The sequence below is a fragment of the Vipera ursinii genome (genome assembly GCF_947247035.1).
Source record: "Vipera ursinii genome assembly, chromosome: 3".
NCBI lineage: Eukaryota > Metazoa > Chordata > Lepidosauria > Squamata > Viperidae > Vipera > Vipera ursinii.
Window position 1 is genome coordinate 105496177 of NC_139516.1, and position 19930 is coordinate 105516106.

General features: G+C 44.6%; 1 protein-coding gene across 1 annotated transcript in view; it reads left to right on the forward strand.

Moving 5' to 3' along the window:
* Window positions 1-17338, forward strand: part of NIBAN1 (niban apoptosis regulator 1) — a 149023-nt gene extending 131685 nt beyond the window's left edge. Inside the window, exons 12-14 of the mRNA XM_083359070.1 lie at window positions 12173-12280; window positions 13295-13406; window positions 13815-17338. Coding sequence (XP_083215196.1) covers window positions 12173-12280; window positions 13295-13406; window positions 13815-15037 — 1443 coding nt within the window. The 3' untranslated portion in view covers window positions 15038-17338. The remainder of the gene's footprint in view (window positions 1-12172; window positions 12281-13294; window positions 13407-13814) is intronic.
* The last annotated feature ends 2592 nt before the right edge of the window (window positions 17339-19930 follow it).

A 19930-nucleotide genomic window follows, 5' to 3' on the forward strand; every position in this document is an offset into this window, starting at 1 on the left:
TGAGTCGCGGTTGCGGTGACCGGCATTGGTCCGGGTGGCTGGCGGTCGCGTCGGGGGGAAAAGGAAGGAAATTGCCTCTTCCCTTCAGCTCACGGTGTGTTCCCCCTAGTGACTTCAGCTCTTCTGTCGGCAGTATCCCACCTTCGTTGCCACTGTAATGTAGTGGGTCCGACGCAAGGAAGAGACGTTCAGCTCTTTATTGGGGGGGGTAGCGTACTGAAGAACAAGGGCTACCTGGCCTCCTTATATACCTGGCCAGGTAGGCGGCTAGCCAATGGGGTTGGCCCTAGGTTTCCCGCCGAACCTGGGTTTCCCACCAAAACTGTCCAGGCCAAACGCCCCCTGGTGGCTGCTGCTATGCAGAGGCTTGTACCTGGATACATAACATGTTGGTAGCAATATATGTGCCTAATGTTAAGCAAGAATGAGTCTACCAACAACTGCACAAGAAAATATTGGAGTTTAATTACCTGAATCTTTGTATAATGGGAGATTTTAATGCAATAGTAGATGCAACTCTGGACTACAAAAGCCATAAACAAAGAAGAAAAGGAGGAAATATACTACCTAAAGTGTTTTCAAAAATGAAAGAATTGTGCATTCAAAACGTATGGAGAGAGAGAAATCCAGAAAAACCACAATATACATTCTATTCAAATAGACATAAATCATGGTCTAGAATTGATATGATATGGACATCTTTTGACTTGAAAATGATAATACAAGAGTTGGAGATAGAAACTAATGTTTGGGCAGATCACAACCCAATTAAAATGACTTGGAAAGGAACTAAGAAAAAATTGAGATGGCCTCTGAATAAATCTATATTGAAAGAAAAAGAATTTTTACAACTAGCAACAAAGGAAATGGATTTTTTTAAAAAAATATATAAGAAAGAATAAACATCACTCCAAAATGTATGGGATACGGCTAAAGCATATTTTAGAGGGTTGGCCATAACTTACACCTCTAAAAAGAATAAGGAAAAGAAACGATTACAGTTGAAGCTGAGAGAAGAACTTAAAAAATTGGAATTAGAATTACAAATAGACCCACAAAAGAAAATCCTTAAGAAACAAATGGAGATAATAAAGCATAAATTAAGAAGATAACTATGAAAGATTGTTGAAACAAATAAAACTGGACTTGAAAAAGTGGAAAAATCTTCAACTGCCGCTGTTAGGAAGAATAGCTACAGTTAAAATGAATATTTTACCGAAAGTACGCTTCCTATTTCAAACAATCCCTGTAAAATTGGGAAAGGTTTTCTTTGATGACCTAAATGCAACAATATTGAGATTTATCTGGCAAGGGAAGAAAGCACAAATTAAAGTGAAAATGTTACAAGAAGCTAAAAATAGTTGAGGATTTGGATTCCCGGACTGGAGACTATATTATCAAGCAGCCATTTTACCATGGCTTAAAGAATGGATTATGTTGAGAAATAAAAGACTATTGTACTAGAGGGGCACGACCTACAAATTGGTTGGCATGCCTTTCTATGGTATGAGAAAAGTAAAATACATAGATACTTCCAAAATCACTTTATAAGGAATGTACTTCTTTTAGAATGGGAAAGAATAAAGCAGAAAATCTATATTAAACTACCTGAGTGGCTTTCAACAATGGAAGCTTTTGCTTACCCAAACTTAATTAACTATGACAAAGTCGTTACCTACAAAAATATTCTAGATAAGGAAGGAAAATTGAAAGACAGACAAGACTTACATCGACAAGGTATTGACTTAGCATGGTGGCCATATTTGCAAATTCAAACAAGATATAGAAAAGATGCAAAGACAATGGGATTTTATAAAGAACAGGCATAATTTGATCAAATATTATTAAAAACAAACGAAAACCTGATTAAGAAAATTTACAGATTTCTGCTAAACTTGAGATGAAAGAAGAACAAGTAAAAAATACAATGATAACATGGGCAAAAAAGTTTGGATATTCTATAGATTTGGAAGACTGGCAAAAATTATGGGATAGAAATATTAAATTGACTAAAGCAATTTCATATAAAGAAAATTTGTATAAAATGATTTATAGATGGAATATGACACCAGTAAGATTAGCTAAAATGTTTAAAAATACTTTGAATAATTGCTGGAAGTGTAAACAAAGGCCAGGTACCTACTACCATATCTGGTGGGTATGCCCTAAAGTGAAAAAGTTCTGGCCTAAGATGATGATGATGATGATGATGATGATGATGATGATGATGATGATGATAATAATAATAATAATAATAATAATAATAATAATAATAATAATATAAAGTTGGAAGGAGGAGGTCATCTAGTCCAACCCCCTGCTCAGGCAGGAAACCTTCTACCATTTCAGGCAAATGGCTGTCCAGTCTCTTCTTAAAAACCTCCAGTGTTGGAGCATTCACCACCTCTGGAGGCAGGTTGTTCCACTGGTTAATTGTTCTAACTGTCAGGAAGTTTCTCCTTAGTTCTAGGTTGCTTCTCTCCTTGACTAGTTTCCATCCATTGCTTCTTGTCCTGCTATCAGGTGCTTTGGAGAATGGTTGGAAAAGATGACTAAAATACAGGTTGAATTTAAACCAGAACTGTTTCTGTTAGGAATATTAGGAGCTAAGTATGAGAAGGAGAATGAGTATCTAATATTGCATGCATTGACAGCAGCGAGAATAGCATTTGCCCAATACTGGAAAAATGAAAACCTACTGAGGAGATTTTAATCACGAAAATTTTAGAGTGTGCAGAAATGGACAGATTAACCTTAGAGATTAAAGAGAAAGAGGATTCAATTTATTTTAAAACATGGGATAAATTTTACCAATGATTAGGAAAACGAACTAGCGAAAAATGAATGTGATATGTTATTTTGAATATATATTAGTAAGGAGAATGATATGTGTTGACTAATTGATACCATTTATGATTATCGTTTTGCATATATATTATAGCTATTTACTGTTATATTAATTAGTGTTAATTGAACATATGTACCCGGACAATAGTCTGTTTGGTAAAGCTTGAAAATGTTATTGGGGGGCAACCCCAATGTTGTTCCCAACCCCGTTCCTACCCCAATCCCGATCGTAACCCCATCTCAAATCCTGATCCTTACCCTGGATCCTTATCCTTACCTTTTCCTAACCCTATAAAATTGAATTAAAAACTCTTATTAAAAAAAGTTTGAAATACTGTAATGGCAATGAATTATGCATATACACTATAATTAGGAAAACCCAAATTATTCCACACACACACACACCCCGGAATATTGTCTCACACCCCTAGTGGGTGCGAGCATCCCCGGTTGGAAACCCCTGTCCTAATGGTTTCCCACCAAAATATTTAGCCATTTCCACCATTGTTGAGTTTTTCAAGATCAAACTTGAACAAATGTGGAGTTAAAAAGGATGGAATTGTAGAAGAAATGAGGGAAATGTTACGAAAGAGAGAAAGTGGGAAAACAAAGATTAAGTCTGGGATTTGTAGAAACCTTTCAGAGACTTCCCTAAATTATACAGTTATAAAAGAAACCATAGAGAGAATACAATCAGATTTGCAGTTTTATTTTACTATAGCCAATCTAAGTAAAAGGAACTGTGAATCTTCCACTGAGTCTGGTCTCCCTTGTAGGGCTGACAGTTCCCCAACCTGGTATATTTATTTATTTATTTTATTTTATTTATATACCGCCCTTCTCCTGAAGGACTCAGGGCGGTGTACAGGGCAATGCAATAAAATACAATGTACAAAAATTAAAAATATTAAATACAGCCCTATTCAATAAATTAATACAAAACTATAAAATACCCCTAAACCCATCAGACCAGGCCAGCTTGTTCAAATAAATGTGTTTTTAGGTCCCGTCAGAAGGAGCTGGGGATTCTGGGAACTGTAACCCAGACACCCACAGAAGCATATTTTAGAAGGATGACATAGAAGGCATGTGTGTATTTCAATGCCATATACCTAGTTGGATCTAATATTGAGAATAAATGAATGAATTAACAAATAAACACACTAAGAATAAATAAGTTTATTTATTTATTAAATTAAATTATTTATTTATTAATTTTTTATACCGTCCTTCTCCCGAAGGACTCAGGGCGGTGTACAGGGCAATAAATATTAAAAAACAAAGTACAAAAGTTAAAAAACAATTAAATAATTTATGCCCGATATATACAATAGTTAAAACCATATTAAAAACCCAACCCCAAACCCATCAGACCAGGCCGGATTGCTCAAATAAATAGGTTTTTAGATCCCGCCAGAAGGAACGAAGGTCGGGGGCCATCCGGAGCTCGACCGGCAAGCGGTTCCACAGGTCTGGCACGCTCACAGAGAACGCCCTCCCCCTGGGGGCCACCAGTCGACATTCTCTGATCGGAGGCACCCTGAGGAGGCCCTCTCTGTGGGAGCGCACTGGACGGAGGGAAGTTGACGCCGGCAGCAGGTGCTGCCGTAGGTAATCCAGACCCATGCCATGTAGGGCTTTGTAGGTCATTACCAGCACCTTGAATCTCACCCGGAGGGCAACCGGCAGCCAATGCAGCTCGCGGAGCAAAGGTGTAACATGGGAGTATCGGGAGACTCCCAACACAACTCGCGCGGCTGCATTCTGCACCAGTTGGAGCCTCCGAGTGGTCTTCAATGGCAGCCCCATGTAGAGAGCATTACAGTAGTCCAAACGAGAGGTCACGAGCGCATGAGTGACTGTACGCAAGGCATCCCAGTTCAGATAGGCACACCAGGCGAACTTGGGCAAAGGCCCCCCTAGTCACAGCTCCTATATGATCTTCTAGAGAGAGCTGTGAGTCTAGGAGGACCCCCAAGTTGTGCGCCCTATCTACGGGGGGCAATAGCTCACCCCCCATAGCAAGAGATGGAATAATCTGAATTTCCCGGGATGTCGGCATGAACAGCCACTCAGTCTTGTCAGGGTTGAGCAGAAGCCTGTCCCCCCCATCCAGACCCGGACTGCCTCCAGGCAACGGGACATCACATCGAGGGCATCACTGGGGTGGTTTGGATTAGAAATGAAAAGCTGGGTATCATCAAGTCCAAAACCACGAATGATCTCACCCAGAGGCTTCATATAGATGTTTGTTCTGAACCAGCCCTCTTCTGGCCTTGTAAAGGCAAACCCCTATTTAGAAAGAAGAGACTGGAGAGCGTCCAAGGCTAAAAGGCATCCGCCAAGATTTATTACGCAGTTAACAAAAACACTAGAGCTTGTCTTCTCAAGCGGAAAAGTTGCTTTCAGCAACCAGCCCCTCCCCAAACACTCCTTTTATAGAGAGCTCAGGGCGTGGTCTCCCTGTGCCTCCTCCCGAGGAGTCCCACATTCTTTCTTTGTTTGTTCCTGCTCGACTGCCTCCTGCGTCGGGCGTCCTTGAACAGGGCCAGCTGTGGGTCATCATCTTCCGCACTATCGGGCTCACGCAGCTGAGAAGAGGGCCCCGGCTGGGAACTCTGCCAAGCCTCCACGCCATCATCAACCGGTTCGTCTCCCACACGGTCCTCCTCCCCCTCATCTGAGTCATCCGACACATCTGAGCCGGCTGCCGAAACCACAGGCTGGCCCTGAGTCACAACACTATCCCGCACCGCAGGGCCCTTCCCCCGGGTCTGCCGATCCGGATGCGGTCGGGATGGGAACTGTTCGTGAAACGCAGTCACCAACGCAGGGGCATGAACGGCGGTCGCGTCTTCCCATGTGAAGTCCTCCGGCCCGTACCCTTTCCACTCGATCAGGTACTGGAAACGACCTTTCAGCCAGCGGGAATCCCGGATGCTGGCGACCTCGTACTCGGGGGTGCTGCCTCCATCACGAGTTCCTGATGGGGGAGGTTCCGCTTGGCGAAGTGGACAGGCCGGTTGTTCGGGGACCAACAAGGACCGATGGAAGACGGGGTGCACGCGCAGGGAACGTGGCAGAGTTAAACGATAGGCGACCGGATTGATGACGGCCTCGACTGGGAACGGTCCAAGGTAACGGTGGTCCAGCTTCCTCGCCGGCCGAGTGGATGGTAGGTTCCTGGTGGACAGCCAGACCCGATCCCCCACCGATAGTGGAGGCGTATCCCTTCTCGACCGATCGGCGAACCTCTTGTAGTCGGCCTTGGCCTTCTCCAGCTGCCGTCGCACCAACCGATGGATCGTCTGTAACTCCGCCATAAATTCGTTCGCTGCCGGCTCCGATGAGTCCACGGGAGAAAGGGGGAAAAACCGGGGGTGATAACCCACGTTGGCCAAGAACGGTGTCATCTGCGTGGAGGTGTGCTGCGAGTTGTTAAAGGCAAACTCGGCTATGGCCAAATAGTCCACCCAATTGTCCTGCTGCAGGTTAACGTAGCAGCGCAGATACTGCTCTAAGATGCCGATGACCTTCTCGGTACCCCCGTCGGTCTGAGGATGATGCGCGGACGAGAGGCAAACCTTAATGTCCAACGCCCGCATCAACTCCTGCCAGAAGCGGGCTGTAAACTGGGCCCCCCTATCGGAGACGACTCTATCGGGAAGGCCATGCAGCCGGAACACCTGTTGGATGAACATGCGACTAGTGGCGCGAGGTGACGGTAAGCCGCGACAGGGGATGAAGTGCGCCATCTTGGTCAACATGTCCACCACCACAAACACTGTCGTGAAGCCGGAGGATGGGGGTAGATCCGTCAGAAAGTCCATGGACACAGCCCCCCAGGGTCTCTTGGGTGTTGGCAAGGACTGCAGTAAACCAGGCGGGGCCCCTGTCGCTGACTTGGCCTGCCTGCAAGGAATGCAGGAGGTGACATAAGACTGGACATCGTGTCGGACTCGGGGCCACCAGAAGGTACGGGAGACCAGGTTCAGAGTCTTGAACAGGCCAAAATGCCCCGCAGCCGGGTTATCATGACACTGGCTGAGGACGAGTCCCCTGAGTGGCCCTCCTGGAACATAGAGCCGGTCACGATAATACAGGAGTCCATCCGCGACCGACCAAGGCGAATCTGGCCCCACCTCTTCCTTCCGCTGAGCCACCCACGCCTCCTGCTGCTGCGCCTCCCGGATCCGAGCCCGTATATCCACCGGCTCCCGCACCGCAGCAAAAGACTCGACGGGGATCACTGTCCTGGGCGGAAGCTTGTCTTCCGCTCGGGTGTATTCGGGCTTTCTGGACAGAGCATCCGCTCTCTGGTTGTGCCCGCTTGGTATGTACCGCACCCGGAAGTCAAACCTCGCAAAGAAGAGGGACCACCGGATCTGGCGTTGATTCAAATTCCGAGCGGTCTGCAGGCTTTCCAGATTCTTGTGGTCCGTCCGGACCTCGATCTGATGCCGCGCCCCCTCCAGATGATGCCTCCAAGCCTCGAACGCCGCCTTGATGGCCAGCAGCTCCTTCTCCCAGATGGTATAGTTGCGCTCCGAGGGGTTCAATTTCCGAGAGTGATACGCGCAAGGGAAAAGGGTACCGCTGGGTGTCGTTGCCTGGAGTAACACGGCCCCAATGGCAATGTCGGAGGCGTCCGCCTCCACGACAAACGGCCGTTGCGTGTCGGGATGTTTCAAGATGGGCTCCTTCATGAAGGCGTCCTTCAAAGCCTGGAACGCCTGTTGTTCGGGGGCGTTCCACTGGAACCGAGTCTTCTTCTGCAGGAGCCGGGTGAGGGGGGCTGTCAAGGCAGCAAAGCCAGGGATGAATGTCCGATAGTAGTTGGCAAATCCAAGGAGTCGCTGAACGTCCTTCACGCGACGCGGGGGTTGCCAACTCTGCAACGACTCGACTTTACTCGGCTCCATGGCGATGCCCTCAGGAGAAATGCGGTGACCCAGGAAATCGATGGTCACCTGGTAGAACTGGCACTTCTCCAACTTGGCAAACAGCCGATGTTCCCGGAGGCGCTGCAGGACCTGACGGAGATGCTGATGATGCGCTTCACGCGACAGGGAGTAAATCAGGATGTCGTCCAGGTAAATCACGACAAACTGGTCCAACAGATCCCGAAAGATATCGTTCATAAAATGCTGAAACACAGCGGGGGCGTTGGTCAGGCCAAACGGCATCACCGTGTACTCGAAATGTCCATAGCGAGTACCAAACGCCGTCTTCCACTCATCACCCGGCCGAACTCTGACGAGGTTGTAAGCTCCACGCAGGTCCAGTTTCGTGAAGATCTTAGCCTCCCGGAGTCGGTCCAAGAGCTCGGGGATGAGGGGCAGCGGGTAGCGGTTACGCACCGTGATGGCGTTGAGTTTCCGGTAGTCACAGCAAAGCCGTAACTCGCCCGACTTCTTTTTGACGAAGAGCACGGGCGCAGACACTGGCGAGGACGAGGGCCGGATGAAACCACGAGCCAAATTCTTTGTCAGGAAGTCCCGCAATGCAGCCAACTCGGGCTCCGACATGGAGTACAAACGCCCCACTGGGAGAGGCGCATCAGGGACTAGATCAATGGAACAGTCATAGGGCCTGTGCGGGGGTAATTGGTCCGCCTCTGACTCGCTGAACACATCAGCAAAGTCGGACAGTTCGGGAGGCAAGGAAACCCCTGAGGAACCCTCCACCTGGCCGGCACAGATATGGCGGGTGTGGTCCACGCACTGCAAACTTGGGAAGGTGACCAAGTTCTGAGACCAATAGATCTGTGGATCATGCGCCCGGAGCCATGCCAGTCCCAAGACCACGGGGAAGTGCAGATCCGAAGTGACGTAAAACTGAATGGCCTCCACATGGGTACTGATGGCCATACACACGGGTTGCGTGGCGGCCGTAATAGGCCCGGACAGGAGCACTCGACCATCGATGGTCTCCACAAGCATGGGCAGATCCACTGGACACTGGGGAACAGCCCATTTGGCCACAAAGGCCGAATCCATAAAGTTAGTGGTAGCCCCAGAGTCAATTAAGGCATGGACCGGAATCCCCTCTGGCTTGCCAGGAAGGATCAGTCGTGCCTCCAGAATCAAATGCCGTGGAGGTTCACAGGCACCGTCGGAACGGCGTCGCTTGGCGTGGTCGTTGTGGGTCGCCCGATCTTTCACACCGTCTAGATCGGGCTCGGGCCGTTTCCCGATAACAAAGCAGGGGACTTTCTCGGGGCAGGCTTGGTCACTGACGCCCGCTGACGCTTCTTCGTGCAAGAAGCAGCCAAATGTCCAGTAAATGTCCAGTAAAAACACAACCCCTCCGATCGTCGTCTGTCCATTTCCGTCACCGATAGACGGGACCTGGCGGCACCCAGCTCCATTGGCTCCTCCCTCTGGACTGGGGGCTCACGCACAACAGGGGCGGCAGGGGTCTGTGGGGTGGCACGGCGACTCTTACGCTGCTGCAGCCGGGCATCGATCCGCAGACAAAGATGGATCAGCCCATTCAGGTCTGAGGGAATGTCCACGCGGGCCAGCTCATCCAACATCTCCTCTGACAAGCCATCCTGAAAGGCATCCACGAGCGCAGCCTCATTCCAGGCGGAATCCTGGCTAAGCAGCCGGAAATCACTGATATAGGCCTGTAGAGGGCGCTGACCCTGCCTCAAAGCTTTCAGGCGTCGGGTGGCAGTCTGCGCCTTAATCGGGTCCTCGTACATGAGGCGCATATGGTCACAAAACCCCCCAAAGTTATCCAACAAAGGGCTAGGCTGTGCCAACAGAGGCGTGCCCCAACGAGCTGCATCTCCCGACAGAAGGCTCAACATGAATCCCACCTTATCTCGGTCAGTGGGGAAATCAGCTGCTCTCACGCTGATATAAAGCTGGCATTGTCCCAGGAAGGCAGGAAACAGTTCTGGTTTACCAGCAAATTTATCCGGCATAGCTATCTGACATTTCCTCCTGGGTGGGGGTGCAGCATGTACCTGAGCTTGCAGTTGTGCCACCTGAGCTGCCAGCAAAGTGAGTTGCTGGGTGAGCTGGGCATTCTCGGCAAGAAGCTGCTCCATCGTAGTAATAAGGGGTGGGTGGCTGAAAGCAAACTGTTCTGAACCAGCCCTCTTCTGGCCTTGTAAAGGCAAACCCCTATTTAGAAAGAAGAGACTGGAGAGCGTCCAAGGCTAGAAGGCATCCGCCAAGATTTATTACGCAGTTAACAAAAACACTAGAGCTTGTCTTCTCAAGCGGAAAAGTTGCTTTCAGCAACCAGCCCCTCCCCAAACACTCCTTTTATAGAGAGCTCAGGGCGTGGTCTCCCTGTGCCTCCTCCCGAGGAGTCCCACATTCTTTCTTTGTTTGTTCCTGCTCGACTGCCTCCTGCGTCGGGCGTCCTTGAACAGGGCCAGCTGTGGGTCATCATCTTCCGCACTATCGGGCTCACGCAGCTGAGAAGAGGGCCCCGGCTGGGAACTCTGCCAAGCCTCCACGCCATCATCAACCGGTTCGTCTCCCACACGGTCCTCCTCCCCCTCATCTGAGTCATCCGACACATCTGAGCCGGCTGCCGAAACCACAGGCTGGCCCTGAGTCACAACAATGTTGAACAGGAGAGGCGAGAGGACCGATCCCTGGGGAACTCCACCAATGAGAGGCCTCAAGGTCAACCTCTGCCCCCCTGCCAACACCGACTGCGAACGTGCCAGAAGGTAGGAGGAGAACCACTGAAAAACTGTGCCTCCCACTCCCAACCCCCTGAGACGCTGCAGACATGGTCGATGGTATCGAAAGCCGCTGAGAGGTCTAATAGGACTAGGACAGAGGAACAACCCCTGTCCCGAGCCCACCAGAGATCATTCACCAGCGCGACCAATGCCATCTCCGTGCTGTACCCGGGCCTGAAACCCGATTGGTACGGGTCCAGATAATCAGCTTCCTCCAAGAACAAAGGGAGCTGATGCACCACCACGCTCTCAACAACCTTCGCAAGAAAGCGAAGGTTGAAGACCAGACAAAAGTTGTTTAATATTGCTGGGTCCAAGGCAGGCTTCTTGACGAGGGGTCTCACCACCGCCTCCTTCAAGGTGGCAGGAAAACTACCCTCACTCAAAGAAGCAGTTATCACTGCCTGGAGCCAGCCTCGTGTCCCATCCCGGGCCGCATAAACCAGCCAGGAGGGACACGGGTCCAATAAACACATGGTGGAGCTCAGCTTCCCCATGATCCTGTCCACGTCTTCAGGAGTCACAGGGTCGAACTCCTCCCAGATAACATCGACAAGACTTATTCCAAATTTGCTACAGTGAACTGGCTTCCTATTTTCTTAAGATCTTTATAACCTTTTCCTTCCTTTTTCTTTCTTTACTTCTTATTTTTCTTTATGCTTCTTATTTTCAAATTACAGTACTGTTTTTACTCTGTTGAAAACTTCCTTGATAATATATATATATATATATATATATATATATATATATATATATATATACACACACACACACACACACACACACACATATATATATATATATATATGTAAAGGTTTCCCCTAACATGCGTGCTAGTTGTTTCCAACTCTAAGGGCTGGTGCTCATCTCCGTTTCAAAGCCGAAGAGCCAGCGCTTGTTCGAGGACGTCTCCATGGTCATGTGGCCGGCATGACTAGATGCCAAAGGCGCACGGAACACTGTTACCTTCCCACCGTAGTGGTCCCTATTTTCTACTTGCATTTTTACGTGCTTTTGAACTGCTAGGTTGGCAGAAGCTGGGACGAGTAACAGGCGGTCACTCTGCTACACGGCACTCGGGATTCGACCCGCCAAACTGCCAACCTTCTGATCCAAGCTCAGCATCCTAACCCACTGAGCCACCGCGTCCCTATATATATGGGACACGGAACCACTGATTGGTTCAAAATTGGGAAAGGAGTCTGGCAAGGCTGTATACTGTCGCCCTGCCTATTTAACTTATATGCATCATGAGAAAGGCAGGGCTAGATGAATCAAAAGTTGGAATTAAGATTGCCGGGAGAAATATCAACAACCTAAGATATGCAGATGATACCACTGTAATGTATTGAGGGCAATAGAAGAAGGGGACGACAGAGAATGAGGTGGCTAGATGGAGTCACTGAAGCAGTAGTCATGAGCTTAAATGGACTCCAGAAGATGGTAGAGGACAGGAAGGCCTGGAGGAACGTTGTCCATGGGGTTGCGATGGGTTGGACACGACTTCACAACTAACAACAACAACAAATGTTAGCCGGGGGATGAAGATGAGAAGTAGGTGTTTGGCTTTCCAAAATCTCATACCTGATTCTTCTTTTTACATAAAATTGATAGCAATATGATTATGACAGCAGTACTATCCGGAAGAGGATATTTCAGGAAATCTTGGTCCAGATCACTCTGCCCACACTGCAGCGGACATTGGCTTCAACTTGTAAACCGGTAGGTTAATATACTGACATATATGACTCAAAAGGAGAATAAGATTCACAAATCAAAACTAAAATGCTAATAATGTCAGCAGACAATGGTTCTTTAGTTTTGAAGTCTGTGGAAATGCAATGATATCCTGTTGATTTTCACTGACCTAGATTACATATGACAAGTTTTTCTTAAACCTACCTCTCTTCCTAAAACTCCAAGGTTGTTGTAAAAGTTAGTCTTTTCTTTCTTTGAAAGCCAAAAGAATACATTGGGTGCAGGATATGGTTATTTCCTTATGTTAGAACAAATAATAAAATATAAGGATTGAAGGAGACTTTAGAGAGGATCTGTATTTTTCTGAAATATTAAAAGATAATTAAAAGTTATTTTGGGCAAAATGATAAGATGTTACAAAGGACCCCTTGCATATTATATCTACAAAAATGAATTAGAAGAACTTATGTAATCCTGTGTATAATGCATGTGTCATGTTTACTTGAAAAACTAATTTATGCAGTTCTTATGAATATTCTGTTAAGAAACAGATATACATAGGAGTGAGATATTTTAAAACAGATGGAAAGACATAAACATGTACATAGTATTTGTGGCATCTTCTTGCAATGGGTTCTCAGAGCTTGAGAAAGAAAAAGGAGCAATTTGCAAAAGGCTGCATTTTCTTTTTTTATCAATTTAGATTTTTTTATCACTTTAGAAAATTGATAGCTACAAAGAGTGATTAGCAAAGGAATTGAGAATTCTATCTGTTTTCCTAATAAAGGAAGAATGTGCAGATATTTTGTACTCATAATATTTATGCAAACCACATCCTATTTCCAGTGTCTGAGGAACCCACTATGCTTACTTGTGTCTGTTCCCAATGAAATTCATCTTGTTGCAGAGATAGATTAAGACACCTTCGCTCTCAGATATTCTAATAAACCTCACTTGAATTAGACTGTATTGTCTTTTCCACAAATGTATTATTTTCTATTTAGCCATTATTACTTTAAATCATATCTTGTTCTGTAGATGCTTCAGGAGTATGAACAGTACATCTTTGCTGAATATAACAGTGTGATTCAAGTTGAAAATGTCTATGAAGAGATTCTGTTTCAGATATTGTTTGATGAATCCCTGAAAGGTAACTTTGCTTCCTGTGAGATACATATTAATCTGTCTTGGCAAGTATAAAAATGGGCTGATTGATTCAAGGAGATGGCAGTTTTACCTTGATCTTTTTCATTCAGCAACCTTTGGATTCTTCCAATTAGCCAATAGTTTTAAAACAGGGTTGAAAAATCAAAATATATTATCTATACCTGGTTCACTGGGCATTGTCAGAGGTGAAGACTAATACATCTGGGAGTACAGGATTGAGGAAGTGCTTTATTGATTAAAGAAGAAAAACTTTATGGATGATTTGAGAAGAGACACTTTCCTCCATCTAGTTCTTCCATGATAGTATTGCCTTGTTCTCAGCATGTTTCTGTGCTCTTATTCTATGACTGAATATCTTTTCTCTGTTTGTTTGTGTCCATCTCCTGCTTAGTCATAAAAGAAGCAGTCCATCTGAAGAAACATAACCTTTATGAGGAAATAAACCTGCCTTCTGAAAGTGTATCCAGTTTGAGTGATCTAAAAACTCCTGTAGAATCAGCACAGGCTAGCCCAGCTAGAGTGCCAGGCCCCAATTTGATGGACAAATCAGAAGCTGGCCTTGGAAGTAATGAGGTTTTCTTAACAGAGAAACTCCATCAAGAAGAAGAATGTGATGAGACAAAAGAAGAGGGGACAATAATTTCAGATCTCAGTGGCAGTGAATCTTGTCCAAAAATACTTACCATTGTAGAGGGAGCCTTTCCAATCACAAATGGCAGTGAAATCACAATAAAACAAAACAAAGGAACAGCAGAAGTGGAAGAGCATCCAGTTCGCAATGGTGTGAATGAAATTAGAAATTTGTTGACCTTTACTGTTGAACTGAAAGAATATGAACAGTCTGTGAACAAAGAACAAGATTTACAAGAGTGTGGAATGTCAAGCTCAAAGGAAAAAGCAGAAGAAAAGAGTAAAGAGGACTATCAGACAGGTGATCTGCAGAAGCCCTTTCTTCCCACTGTAAAAGCAGATGATACAAATATTGTAAGTAGACCTGGGGAAACAAGCACCATAATTCATCAGGATGCTTCTGAGAAGTCTGAAGAACAGAGTCCCAGTAATATCTCAAGGGAAGAGTTGAACAGAGAGCCAAACATAGCACATTCAAATGAAAAGAATGATGGTATCTATGACCAGTCTCAAACAGAGCCATCTCCTGAAAGCAGACAATCTGACCAGAATAAAATAGGCCCTTCATCTGACAATGTTGTGTCTGAAGAACAGAAGACACAAACAGATCAGGCTGAAGGTGAACAACCTGACCAGATAAGAGAAAGACTTTCTTCTCTCCATTTATTTCCAAAAGAAGATGACTTCCAAATGGGACAATGTATTAAAGCAGATTCTCAAGAAGCAGAATTGTCCCTTCTGCAATCTGTCCTGAGGGAAACAGAGATATCATCCTTGAGCTGTTCTGTTGAAACTCAAGAAAGCATGTTGAATACAGAATCTTTAAGCACCAAGTCACCCTCTCTGCTAGTTTCCTTAGAAGTAGTAGAAACTGAGGCTAGCAATGTGGTGAGCATGGACTCTGAAAATGTCACTTTTGATCAAGGGGGTGATTTTGAACAAGCAGGTGAGTCCTCACTGGACACGGATGCGGCAGATATTTAAAGTGAAGAAAGTTGAGGAAAATAATGAGGGCGACTGTTCTGATTCATCACTTACAAAATAGAATTTTCTAAATTTAAAGTCTGAGCCCAAATTATGATTACTCTCCTTAAAACTAGAATGGAGAGATTTATTCAAATTGAGAGCCATCTTTTAATTTGAACATATGGCTTTCTGAAAATCTGCATTGTTTGAATAATACTCTTCTGCCAATTGCTGCTTCATGTCACTTACTCATTTAGAAGTGAATCATGAAAGAATCATCACTCAAGTGGTGAAGAATTTTACAAACTGCTAGTTGTAATTTGACAGAATGTTTAGCTTTTCCTACGTTTTGAAAACACAGTTCAATGGAAATATTGATTGCCCCTATTGACAATGAACCATCTATTTGTGGATGAGATTTCAGTGACTCTCGGTAGAATTTGGAAGGAAGTGCTAAAATCAGGTGTTTCAAGAGAGAAAAAAAACATTGTGTGACATATAGTAAAGAAAAAAGAAAAGCAAATCATCAACAGAAGCAATAGTAAACATTTCCTTACTGGAATCTTATGGAACACAATTGGACATAGTGTTTTAAATTTTCATAGGTAGATTGTTGGTTTTGTACTTAAAAGCTTTGGCAGATACTTTGAGAATGGAGAGAGCTAATTCCTTTTCTTTATCATTGTTATGGTTGCTATATTTAAAATTTACCAGAATAATTGGAACTGATTTTTCTATCCTTTTTTCTATACCATTCTGTGGAGCACTCATTTACCTGCTTTTTTCAAAGGGAATGACAAATGTTTATAGTAACAAACAAAAGGGCTTCATATATTCAGCGATTCTTCCAGAGTAGGGCATTTATAACTCTGCTCCTCTGACTCTCAACTTCAAAAGAGCCTTCTAAGGGCTAAGGTTAACTTCTAAGGCTAACTTTTGTTAGCCTGATTAGAATGATTTTTTTTCTGATCTCCTGTCCTAGAATAGGAGAAATGAAAATCCATTGCAGTAAGTCTTGGTTGAACTGCTAGCAGAAGGCCACAAAGTAGTTTAAAACTGATAGCAAGGGCAGATAGGTTAATTTGTTTACTATGGTAAAAGCAAGTGCTGCAAATGTAGTCAATCTGAATAACTAATCATGTATTGTAAAACAATTTTAAAAGTTTGTAATTAGATGCATTAGCAGATTCCAGAGCAGCTACAAATATTATTAGCCACAAAACAATAAATTGCCACTGGCACAATTTGGCACTTATTTTAGGCAGGAAGAGCAGAGAATGGCGGCTATACTTTTGGCTGCTTGAAAATTTTAATTTACTAACTAATTGCTCATCTTTCATCATTCTGTTTTTTAACTGCTATTCACAACCCCCAGAACTAACATATTTTTAGATTATAATCCTTTGAACTCTGAACTGTATAAATACCTTTTAAATGCATAGGCTGTCAAATTATTTTGATGATAAGCCATCATTCTACTATTTCATTTCAGTGCATGAAATAAAAAAGAAGACATTAAATAAATTTGCATTGCCTCATAATTACAGATCTCTTTTTTAACATGTTGGAATAGTTGATAGCATGCTTTGACAATTATGAGTTTAGCATTCTATAGCCCAAATTTAGGATTTAATCTGTACAACAATAGAATTTCACTGGGTGGGGGGAACTCTGATGGCAGATTAGCAAAATAATAGAAACAATAAGTCACCAATTAGTTCTACACTTGTGACAGCCAGCATTGTCATTATTTGACAAAGAGGCAAAGAGGGCAGATTTATCCCTAAAGTCTTTAGTTGCTAATCTTTGTCATAATTATATTACAATGTGAATTAATTTGAGATTTTAAATATTTAATTCCAGCTATTATTGTTGCTTCAGAAATAATGTCTGTCAAGCATCAGGAACATTCATAGTAACAGTCACTGCTTCAAAATGTGGAAGAGGGACAACCAGGCAATCAAAACCCTGCCCTTTTCTACATGTGTGCAGTGCATGCAACACATATGAAAACAGGACAAGTTTTTCATTGGCTGATTGCACTTGCTATTTTTAAGTAAGCAACTGTCCCTACAGACACCCTCTCAGGTACTGTATTGTCTTTTTAATTCTCACAGTATAAGTTAAAAAAAAATAAAAGATACTATGCAGCAAAATATTCTAGCTGAATTGTTATCTCTACACGAAACCAGTTATGTCCTGTTTCTTTGCAATAAAATATATATAGTCAGTGCTTTTTTTGTAAAAGAAAAAGGTGCCGGAACTCACACATGTCATACAACCCACCTTACCTACCCTACAAGGTTCCATCCAAAAAAGGTACCGGAACTCCGTTCTGAGCGTTCTATGACAAAAAAAGCCCTGTATATAGTGACAGTTATTCCAGTGTTTTAGTATTTGTGCTTGAATAGGAAACATATACTCACATCTAGATATTCAAATCCTTTTTGATGTTTATTTTTAAAAAGGATCCTTAGATGGAATATATTCCTATGTTGGAAATAAACATTTAATCAAAGCATTAGGATAAGGACCCTAGTAAATGCAAGCATTTTGTACAACAATTACCATGAATAATCAGACATTATAGGAGTTATTGTCCAAAATGTTTGTACTGCCTAACAACATGTGAAGATTCTATATAGATATAGATTCTATATCTGTATTAACCACGCATGCCAAAACACAGTTTGGAAGAAATACTTCAGAGCTTGTGAGAGTAGAAATACAGTTCCTCTCTGCTTCCACTTAAAACTTTCATATCTTCTTTCAGATTTCTGAAAATCTGAAAAAGACACCACTGCTTTAAGAGTCATGTAAGTTGACTCATTAAAGCAGCTGCATCTTTTTAAAGGCTCACCTATGAGTTTGGATGTGGTGGCTCAGTGGGTTAGGACGCTGAGCTTGTCGATCAGAAGGTCGGCAGTTTGGCGGGTCGAATCCCGAGTGCCATGTATCAGAGTGAGCGCCTGTTACTTGTCCCAGCTTCTGCCAACCTAGCAGTTCGAAAGCACATAAAAATGCAAGTAGAAAAATAGGGACCACTATGGTGGGAAGGTAACAGCGTTCCGTGCGCCTTTGGCGTCTAGTCATGCCGGCCACATGACCACGGAGACGTCCTCAGACAAGCACTGGCTCTTCGGCATTGAAACGGAGATGAGCACCGGCCCCTAGAGTTGGAAACGACTAGCACACATGTGTGGGGGAACATTTACCTTTACCTTTAAGGTTTTACAAACCTGAAATGTCCTGCTGATTTTGTATCATGGCACAGTTGCATGAAATTGATCCTCTGGGTGGCAGGTATGTATAACTTCTCTCCCACCCAGGGTAGTCCATCTTTAATTGTGCACGCATGTCTATTTTTATGGAACCATTCATCACTTTCCAAAGATTTCAGAATTCTATTCCAGTTTGGTTATCCACCTTCGGCTTCGTTTTAGCTTGGGACCTGGTGGTGATTGGTGCTGCCAATTGTTGTTCAGGCATTGGTGAGCCTAAAAAAGATGGAACTGTTTTAATGAGTAAATTTATATGACTTAAAGCAGTGGTTAATATCATTTCAGAAGTAGAGCGGCTTTATGATGTTATAAGAAACTTGGCATTGATACTGAAAATAATAATCTACATTGTGTTTTTATTCTCACAGTATGCTTTCATAATCTGTTTCCTAACTTCCATTCTGTACTATTTGATGTGGAAGCAGGTCTTTGCTTATTGAATATAACGTTAGATCTTAAGAAAGATGTGTTGGATTCTAGGGCTGTGTATATTTAAAAAAATGATTTGGTACAAGTGTAATGGAGCATGCACAGGCATAACAACTCTTTCAAGCAGTCAATTATTTTTCAGGCTTCCATAGGAGAAATCCCCTACTGCAATTCCCAAGATTTCCTGCTAAAAGGGTAATCAACTTCTGCCTCTCTTGCAAAGACAGGGATTTCTCCGGCGGAGGATGCCAGCAATCCAGGGTGGGGCTGTGGGCAAGCAAGGGAAAACCCTTCTCAGAGCATCTGGGATGGGGAAACCCCCAGCCCCACTGCCTGCCTTCTCCTTTTTTGGGACAAGTAACAGGCGCTCACTCCTTTTTTTCTGCAAGGGGAGGAGGAGGAAGGAGGAGATGCAGAAACAGTGGGCGAGATTGCAGCCCAGCCCAGAGAAGGGGAAGAGCCGGTTGGAGAATGCATCTTTCTCCCCCACCCCGAGAGGGAGAAGCCCCCCCTTGCCTGCTCACCACCCTGGCAGCGCCGCGCAAACCTGCCAGCCACATGACACACCCAGCCACGGTGGGTCAAGCGGCAAGCATGGGCAAAGGGGGTGTGTGCACGCAGCCACCTTCAAGCATGTGCTCTCCTCTGCCGCTGCACACACACAGGCAGGACCATGATGTCAACAGTTCACTTCGTCCCCAGCTGCTCTGTGCGGAGAGAATGGTCCGCTGCCTGTCAAAACCAGGGTGGGGTCTGAGTGATGTAGCGCAGGACAATGGGAGGGAGGGAGGGAAGGAAGAAAGGAAGCAAGGAAGGAAGGGACAAAGAGAGAAGGGAGGGAGGGAGGGACAATGAGAGGGAAAAGGAGGGACAAAGAGGGAGGGAAGGAAGGAAAGAAGGGACAATGGGAGAGAGGGAGGGAAGGAAGGCACCCACCCCAGTCCCAACCCCCTCCACCAGAGACCCACAAATTTTCCCTCCCCCCCACAGGCACCCCACAACCTGAGTGATGAGCTGCTCCGTCACTGACTTTGCTTGTCAAAAAGTTGCAAAAGTTGATCACATGACCCTGGGACACTCAACGTCATAAGTATGAATCAGTTGCCAAGCATCCGAATGTAAATCACATGATCCTAGGGATGCTGCAACAGTCATAAGTGTGAAAAGTTATCATAAGTCACTTTTTTCAGTGCTGTTGTAA